Here is a 9720-nt window from a genome sequence, read left to right on the forward strand (position 1 = left end):
TCCTCTGGTAATGACACGTGCTCTGCTGCTGTAGGATACTGCATGGTGGCTGAGATATTAAGCTGAGATTAAGTCTAATATTTTGTAAAAAGAGCACACTGGCCTATTTAAATTAATGCTTTGACCCATTTTGCTCTGTGTGTGATCTAGAAAGTTCACTTGGCAAGAAGCCTTTCATCTGTGCACTTCCTAAACAGGCTAGAAAACAGAAGGTTTTCAAATAAAAGTGTATGTATAGCTGTTATTCATGCTGTTAAAGCAAATGGGAGGCATCTCTCTCTCTCTGCCTTTATCCCCGGCAACCAAGCTGCTGATGGATCATGCCAAGCTGACAGTAAGTTATAGCAGTGATCCAGAGACTGGCTTATGGTCATCAGCACAAGATCTGCAGGGTCATCTGGGGGCATTGTCTTGTCTGGGAAGGAAGATGAAATCATTCTGTTCCTGGTTGCCGGGGATGTCTTAGAGCATTTAAATCCTTGCACAGGAACTCAAAACTTGCCCCGTGCTGTTTTGCATCGGTGCCCTGGGCCGATGCAGCTCTCAGCTTGCCTGTGGTCATTCAGGAGCACTCTGAACACTGGCCGTGGCTGTGAAGTTACTGAGCGATCAGAGGTCTCCCATCAGCCTTGTTTTCTGTCCTCCTTTCTGATCTTCTTTAGCGCATGAGTTGCTGCATTATCCTACTAGATGTAATTTCCAGTCGCATCACCAAAAAAAGTGGCAAGCAGACTAAAATGCATGCAAATATACATTAACAAGAGAAACAGGCTATGGCTGGAAATAAAACCAGGGGACTACTGACAGTGACTCCTAATTGCTGTCCCCCAAACGCTGAGCTGCTTCAACTCTTCCTTACATGAGGTGTGGATGCCTTTGGTTGTTTCAGGTTTGGGTGATGGATCGGCAGCTGTCGAGGCGTGCAGTTCAGCTCCTTTCCAGCCAAAGTGATGGATCGGCAGCTGTCGATGGGTGCAGTTCAGCCCCTCTCCAGCCACTTGCCATCGAATCCATTGCATTTAATTTATTGGTAACTCTAAGAGTAATGTCTGACCCTTTGATGCAGTTAACACTTTGCCTGCTCATTAATTTCAGGGTAAGTCTGCTCAGGTGGCAAGCTATTTCCTGGCTGGTCTTGAAACTATTTGTATCATTTACTGATGCTTGTCAAATGTGGAAGTGGAAACCTGCAACAGCTGGAGGTATCTTTTTTTTCCCAACGATGAGCAAGGCAATAAAAACAGAGCTGTGTTGCCCAGACAGTGCTATCACTGCCCGCTCTGTAGTCTGCAAGTCAAATCTGGTCTTGAGAAGATGAGTAATGGGTAACTTTCCTGTTACAAAAATCTGTCATAACCCTGAGCATGTGAATAATGGCATAATAATCCTCCTGACTACTTTGGATGGGAATATGAATTCAGTACATGTAAGTCTGTGCACTGAACTTTCCGTACATAAAAACGAGCAAATGTTTACCTGAAACAATTCATGATTTGTCTGAAATGTCAATGCCAACTATGTCTTTTCTGGCTCATACAAAATTGATACTACTAAACTTGATTAACAATTCTGTTAATGAGTTGTGAGCCGTAACAGCTTCCTGAGTGACACTCCAGATTTGAAGCTGCTAGGCTTCAAGACTAGCAAGTAAATGGAAGTATATGGATGTCACTAAAGCCAGCATGTACGACTCTACCACAAAAGGAGCCCATCTTTGCAGAAGCTGAGTCATTTTAAATTAACTCTTTAGAAGACCTGCAGGTCAACTTTTCGTTTAAAAGTCTCACGCTGAGCTATGTTAAGAGGTTCAGAATTGGCGACGCATGCATTTCCTATAGCAAAACTGTCTTTCCTGCCACACAAACTTTCAGAAGAGTTCGGGCAAGAAAATAAGGGCAACTTTCTTCCAAAAATAACAAACTCAGGTCTTAAGTCTGGGTATTTGTGCTCTTAAGGCAACATACTCCTTTTTTCTGGGAATGTGAAGACGAAAAGAATAATGGCGCATAACTTTCAGTAACTACGTTGAGTGTATGCCAAGGTAACTTTCCACCTATTCTCAGCGTATCTGAAGTCCAGGAAAGTCATGTGTTTGCTGGAGATATTGCTAACACTGACATGGTATTTTTGCTTTTTGAAGAAGGGCTGTGTGCTTCAGGACTGCATTTTCCTAGGGAAGTTTGGTGAGCTGTGTGGTGGTGTCCAGAGGCATAGATACCTGAATTTTAATCATTCCTAGTAGCACGTCACTAACAAATGAACTGAGGAAGTGTGTTTTGTATCAAAAATAAAAGCCAGAACAAGGGGGAGACTATCCCTGGTATTGTCATTAACTGTGCAGTACTGCACGCAGTAATTAAGTTTTCTGTGCCTCATGATCTCAAATGCAGAGGTGAGGTTTTAATAGTTCCCTTATTTTACAGTTGGGGATTAATGAGTTAATGCTTGGACAATCCAAATAATCATCCTGTGTACAGCCTGCGGTTTTATAAACTATAAACGGAAGAATAAACTACCTCCCTGGTTCTGTTCAAAGTCAGTTGAACAAAATGTCAATTTTGAAAAAGTTCTGAATGTTTGAGAAGGGGAGGAAAAAAACTGATTCCCTCCTGGTGTTAAACCCGATCAGATCTTGAAATGGTACATAGGCTTGAAGAACTGATTTGTTGAATAGAAAGGAAAAGGTGTTCTTTGTCATATCTTCTGTCCACTAAAGTAATTTTTGTTTTGTTTTATGTTGATAGATGACTCCTAAATCGAAAAGGAAAAGCATCCACAGTAGAATGCTCCGGCCGGTGTCCAGAGCTTTTGGTAAGTGAGAATTCCTTAAAACCTTTTTGCTTCTTCGCTTGCCTGAAATTCTTCTAGGTAGTTCTAGATTGAGAAGCACAAGTGACTCTCCCTCCCTCTGGACTGCATTTGCGGCCCACACTGGTTGCTTTGTTTTGTGACTCTGCTAGTGTGTTCGGTAGTAAATATTTGCCCACAGTGCTCTGGCTGCTCACAAACATGTTGTGGCTGAGTTCTCTAAATGTGTCTATAATTATTTACCGCAAAAGAGGGGAATGGCATTGCCTTTTGTGTTAAATAGCATGTTAAGTCTAATTAGAAAGTTTTGATTTTTCTTAGAAATGGAATTTGATCTAGATAAAGCACTGGAAGAAGTACCTATCCATATAGAAGACCCACCATTTCCTTCCAGCAGGCCAGACAAACGAACTTCTGGATTCATTTCAGAGCTGCCATCGGAAGAAGGGAGAAAACTGGAACACTTTACAAAATTAAGGCCCAAAAGGAATAAAAAGCAGCAGCCCAGCCAAGCAGCAGTGAGTCTACATTAAAATATTGCTGGTGGTGTCGTCTGTTGATTGCTTTTTGCCATGAGTCAGGTCTTGCAATGTAATGGGGACAACTGTTAAAGTTTTAAAGGCCATAAGCAACTACTTAATTTTTCTTCTGGTATTCATGTCTCTCAGTGTGCAATCCTTATTACAAGCTTTTTGTCTTGTTTGACACAGCCTAAAACCAGGATATGTTTTATCCTTTTTTAATTTGCTTTTGTTTTTTCATGGAAGCAGTTTCTGGAGGTACTTGGAGCTTTCACAGGAAATGCACAAAATATCATGAGACTTTTCAATTATATTGTAAGGGTTTGTTAATTCTTAATCCTTTTTTCTGCCTGCATTAAGATGTGGTAACTTGGCATGAATTCTTATTTCTATCAGCTCTCAGAGGATCTACTCTGTGACACCCAGCTTCCCACAGCTCCTTAACTAAAGATGGTGTTTGGGCCAGCAAATCTGCATAGTCACAGATCTGCTTTTCATGCTGGAGCCTGCCTTAGAAAAGCAAAACAGAAGAGCAGTGTCTGTCTACGAAAAGGCATTGGTGTGAACCCAAGTATGTGTGTGTGGAGTTCCCACAGTTCCATTTCCTTGGCATACCACATCAGTAAAGATTTACGTCTGTGATGGTGTGTCCTCGGGGTATGTAAGGACAGATCTGGAGGAGTTACAGAGCTATCTCACGGCAACAGAGCACAGCTGATATGATAAGTAACCCTTATCAAGAGGCAGCCATTGCTTCTCTGAGTTATGCTGCCTAGTAATGAATGCCTGTGGCCTCTTCTGCTCCCTGAGGATTGTCGGTGGAAAGGACCCTTGAAAATTTCCCTAATGCTCGGAAAGATCGTATCAGGCAGTAGAGTGCTTTTTGCACCACTTGGAAATGGAGAAACCTTCAAGCAGGGGGGATATTCAAGCCAACTTTCCATTGCCTTGCACTTTATGGGGAAGGATAGAGGTAGCAGAAAGACGGACTGGTCTCCGTGTTGTCGTGAAAACACGTCTGTGTTTACTTCTTCCAATTCTGCAGAACGCACATGTTTTCCCAATTGCTAAACTTGCCTCTCTTCCAAACTTACTGAGCGCATTCTGTGCCATCTGCACTGGGGTGTGGAAGAAGAGGGGGCATGGAAGGGCAAGTGCTTCGTTAGCAGGCATGGAACTAGGACATACAATATCTTGCTCAACAGAAACAAAAAGCTTACGTCTTGTAGAGGAGAAGTGTTACTTCCCATGATAGCGCAATGTTGTGGGAATGTTCATCCATATTGAATTAATTAGGAAAATAGGGGTTTATTTAGTTGCAGAAATTGAAAGGAACTCTTTTACTTAAACTCATTTGTCCCTGTCTTGTTTTTATGGACCATTTAATTCCTTACTTGTTCTGACCTCATAACAAGTCTAAACAGATTTTTGAAAGACTTAAGATGTTTGCGTTGATGCTTCCGAAAATAAAACAGCCAAATTTTGAAGGCCAGAGTCATGAGTGGACTGTGGCATTGTTTGCAGAATTGATTTGCTGCTAGTTTTGCCACTTTGAGAATACAGAAAGCATGTGGTTAGGAAAAGCATTTGAAATGTGAGAGGCAAAATCTTGACCTTTTCCACAGCTTAAAGCAGGTCTGTTGGGTTGTTTGCTGTTCCCATTATTTCCATTTAGTAATTTAAGGGGTCTCAGATGATCATAGCTGTACTTCTCTGGTTTTGCTGGAAAACAGATTTGTTCTTTGTAAGCTGAAAAATGTAAGAAAAAAGGGGAAAATGGAGAAAAATGGGAGAAATGTAAACTTTTAACTTGGGGTGGGTAGGCGGGCGGAAGAAAGATTTATAGCTTTGTCAGAGTTTTGAAATGAGTGTTCAGAGGGTAAAAAAAGAGAGGGGAAGAAAGAAAACCTCAGCACCACCCGCCCCCAAGTAGCTTTGAAGCAATGAGATGAAACAGTTGTTTATCATTTAGATTTTTCTGAGATCTTAACCTAATGAGTTCTTCTATCATGTGTGAAGATTTAGTACAGCAACAAGGTGAATCTCTAATGTATGAAAGAGATTGTGATTCATCTTATTTATTTCTGCTTCCAAGCCAGTTTTTCCCTTAATAAAGAAACATAGAAGGTAACTTTTAAACTTAGGCTAAAAAAAAAAAATATTGAGAAATGAAAACTTAACTTTTTTTTCTTTTGTTTAGTATTAGGAGCATAAAACACGAAATAAACCAGAGCTCAGTCTTTTACATTAACGTTGATCACTGAAAGGCATTACAGTAAACATCTATAAGAAAATCCCATGCCTCGAGGACCTTATTAAGGCCCTCCACTTTTGTGTATGTCTTTAGTACATTTTTAGGAACTTGCTGCATTTTCAGATGCAAACTGTTTTCTTTTTTGAGGTAGATCATCTCATTTGCTCTAGATCATTAGATTCTTGCATTACTTCTCCTTCAGGAGATGCACTTGCCTTTGATACTTACACATGTGTTCCTACTACCTGGAGGCCTCCAGTATCAATATTAAATGTTTTCTCATTTCTGTTGAAATGCGTCATCCGCTTTTGGTTGACACGTTTCAGTTGAAACGTCAGTGTCAACTGTTTTTTGACTGAGAAGGTAAATATTTACATTGCGACAACCAGCACTGGTGTGACCAACCCAGATGTTAGCATATACATTGCTGCCTAATGTCAGATGTTCCAGCTAAACAAGTTCTCTACAAAAAACTTGTAGAGTGGCAGAGTTGGAAGTCTGAGAAGTCATTGCGCTTCTTAGAATAAAACTGTTTTTTACAGAAAATATGCAGTTTGACTGGCAACAAAGCAGTTGTTACCAGGTAGGCTCTTTTCAGATCAGTATTACATTGCTACAGCAGGTATCAATAAAATATTAACTATTATCTTTGACAACAAAGTAAATACTAGGCTTCTAACAAGGTTCAGCCATGGAACGTAAAAAGTTTCATGGATGTGTCAAAGCATTAGTTCATATGCAATCCATTGTCCTGGCTTAATGAGGCTGGGTTTGATGTTAACAGCAGCTTTTAAGAGTATTTTTCTTTTTAGAGTCATAGAAAAGAGTGTGTATTCCAGTTGAAAAGGGAAGCTGGGATTACTCTGAGTTATCATATTTAAATCCTTAATTTAAATTGTTTCAAATTACAAACCCTGCTGTTTTGTGGCAGACTGATTCCCAGTTGTTAGTACTACCAAGAATACAACTGGGTTGGGTCTTGTGGAGTCCCCTGTAGTCACCTAAAAGGTTTCCATACAGCATTTAAATTGTAGGAAGTCTCTCTACTGGTAATAGAGCTTTTCCACATCAAAGCTACGTACGGGAGCTAGACCACGTGAGAAATCCTCCCAGGAGACGGCGTGTTTCATCTTTAGGATGCTGCAGAGTCACCAGCTAATCTTCACAGGGCTTTTGTGGTTGGCAGGTATTACTAAGTCAGCCTGGTTTAGATGCCTCCAGTCACCCACATTTAAAACGTGGGCGTTGAAACCAAAGAAAGGGAGCAGGTTTTCCATTTTCAGACACTCGGCAAAAATCTGTTCGGTTCCTAAAGTGAAACAGCTGATTCTGTATTTAGAGTCTCTGCTTCTGTAAGTGGTGGATTGAATGAATTATAAAAGGCTCTGTTAGCCTGCTGGAGCTCTGTTTCTAAATCTCTAAATCCAAAATCCAGAACATATGTTTTTTTCTGAACAGGGAGACAACTAGCTGTGGAAAAGACTTTCTCTTCAGGTCACCACCTAATCAGGATTTAATTTTTCCTTAACTGCTTTTTTCTTTTCTAACTGAACTAGTGCTCTATTCTCACAAGCCCAAGGCATTTGATTCCTGGCCTCATGCATTGCAGTATCCAATTTGTCACTGGTGTTTTGGGTTACTTTGCATTTGATGCAATGTGTCAACTGGCCTGACTAAAGGGGGAATTTCAGTGGTGATTTCATTGTCTGCACTGAGGTTTGGTTAGCACACGCAATTTTTATAATGTCTTAACTCTTTATTACCATTGAAACAAATATGCTTAGATTATTATATACCAGAGAGTTTTTCCTTCTGTCAGGTGTCTGCTGGAGTGCCTCCAGAAGGGGATCAGAATGGCCTCATGGGGAGAGTGGATGAAGGCGTGGATGAATTTTTCACTAAGAAAGTGACAAAAATGGATTCAAAGTAAGTCCAAATTTTTTTTTTTAAATTAAATTAAAAAAAACCCCACATCCTGATAGCTGGGCAAGTAGCACTTCTAAGTTGTATTTGACTTCTGTTCCCAATATCCAGGGTTGCTGTTGTCAAAGTCAGAAAATACCATAGTAGTCAAGACATTGTGAATTCAATTACCCTGCCTTAAAAATGACTACTTTGAAATAAATTGCTTTAATATACCGGGGCGGGCAGGTATTGACTAGTGTGTATTTTTATAATTCAGTTGACTTCATTTTACCTTTCAGTGGAGCTCATTAGAGCTGAAGCAGAGCTGTGTATTGGTTGAGGATCGCCTCTCCAGTGCTAGTAGTACATATGTGTATCTCTAGTAAGGACTTCTGTTGGGCACAGTGTTTTGATAGGTGACAGTAGCTTTATGTTGTTTTAGAAATATGTTAAAGACGTGTTTGACCAATTTGTAGTATTCCAGATTTAGGCAATACATCCATCTGAAAGATATGTCTCCTTCAGCTTTGTATAAGGGTTATACAGCTTATACAATTGCTTTGTAGCTGGTTGTGTATTTACAGAACCATGCATCTAGATGTTCTTGCATTCATGCATGTTCATGCACATAACACACACAGACACACACACACACAAATACTTACATAAATAAATGAGAAAGCTAGGGTGATTTCCAGACAACTTGAAATGACCCCTTCTGTGCTGTATGTGACATCCGTTAAGGAAAATGGTAGGTGTTAACTGGTAGATAGCCATGGCAGGAAAAGCAAATGTTTTAAAGTCACTGTGAGTTATAAATACCTATAGTGACATGTGAAGCCGTGTGTGATATACTGTGTGTAGTGGTAAAATTATGGTAGCTTTGAAAAATGGATTAGCCAGGTTAAGTTCAGGGTGCTCACAGACTACTGCATCCTCTTGTGCTTCCCTTGGGTGCCTGCCAGCCGCTCCTTTCAGATGTCCCCGTGAACTTGCACTGTCCCTGTGTACCCGTCCCTGGCCATGCCCATTGCTAAGGATCTTTGCTCCATTTGCTGCACCAGTGGCTCTCTCTCCAGCTGGGGTGCTTTTATGCAGATGTGTTATGTGCCCAGCTTTCTCCTCAAGTGTGAATACTCTGCTCATAAGATGCCTGTAGAAAAATCTTACTGGCCGTGGGTTGTTTTGGGATTGATTTTTTTTTTTTTTTTTTTTTTTTTTTGAGGATGAGCATCTGCACTATAAAGGTGACCTCTCTGTGTTCCTTACTTGAGAGAAGGTGGCTGTGCCAACTAGTTCCTATTTCAAGCAGAGCCCTTAAGGGACAAGATCCCCCAAAAGCTATGTGAATCGTGTGCCTGTATCAGTTTGTTCTCCTTTTACTAATGGGTAGATACAAACCGGAGGTAGCGCACTCTGGAAACAGAGCAGAGTGAAATTGTATGTTGTGGTGGGTTGACCCCGGCTGGACATCAGGTGCCCACCAAAGCCACTCTGTCACTCCCTTCCTCAGCTGGACAGGGGGGAGAAAAGTCTCATGGGTCGAGATAAGGACAGGGAGATCATTCACCAGTTACCATCACGGGCAAAACAGACGTCAGGACAATTAATATAATTTATTACCAATCAAATCAGAGTAGGGTAATGAGAAATAAAAACTAAATCTTAAAACACCTTCCCCCCACCCCTCTCTTCTTCCCAGGCTCAACTTCACTTCCAATTTTCTCTAACTCCTCCACCCCCGGCGGCACAGGGGGATGGGGAATGGGGTTTGCGGTCAGTTCATCACACATTGTCTCTGCCGCTCCTTCCTCCTCAGGGGGAGGACTCCTCACACTCTTCCCTTGCTCCAGCGTGGGGTCTCTCCCACAGGAGACAGTTCTCCACGAAATTCTCCAACGTGAGTCCTTCTCACAGGTTGCAGTTCTTCATGAACTGCTCCAGCGTGGGTCCCTTTCATGGGGTGCAGTCCTTCAGGAACAGATTGCTCCAGTGTGATCCCAATGGGATCACAAGTCCTGCCAGCAAAGCTGCTCCAGCGTGGGCTCCTCTCTCCATAGGTCCTGCCAGGAGCCTGCTTCAGCTTCCCCTGGGGAAGCTTCCCGCGGGCTTCCCACGGGGTCACAGCCTCCTTCGGGTGCATCCACCTGCTCTGGCGTGGGGTCCTCCACAGGCTGCAGGTGGATATCTGCTCCACCGTGGACCTCCATGGGCTGCAGGGGGACAGCCTGC

The 9720-nt window shown here is 41.9% G+C and overlaps 1 protein-coding gene across 1 annotated transcript in view; it reads left to right on the forward strand.

Moving 5' to 3' along the window:
* Positions 1–9720, forward strand: part of LRRC16A (leucine rich repeat containing 16A) — a 222900-nt gene that overhangs the window by 194314 nt on the left and 18866 nt on the right. The window contains exons 30-32 of the mRNA XM_009324940.1: positions 2745–2811; positions 3130–3326; positions 7403–7509. Coding sequence (XP_009323215.1) covers positions 2745–2811; positions 3130–3326; positions 7403–7509 — 371 coding nt within the window. The remainder of the gene's footprint in view (positions 1–2744; positions 2812–3129; positions 3327–7402; positions 7510–9720) is intronic.

The sequence above is a fragment of the Pygoscelis adeliae genome, unplaced genomic scaffold (assembly GCF_000699105.1).
Source record: "Pygoscelis adeliae isolate BGI_AS28 unplaced genomic scaffold, ASM69910v1 Scaffold135, whole genome shotgun sequence".
NCBI lineage: Eukaryota > Metazoa > Chordata > Aves > Sphenisciformes > Spheniscidae > Pygoscelis > Pygoscelis adeliae.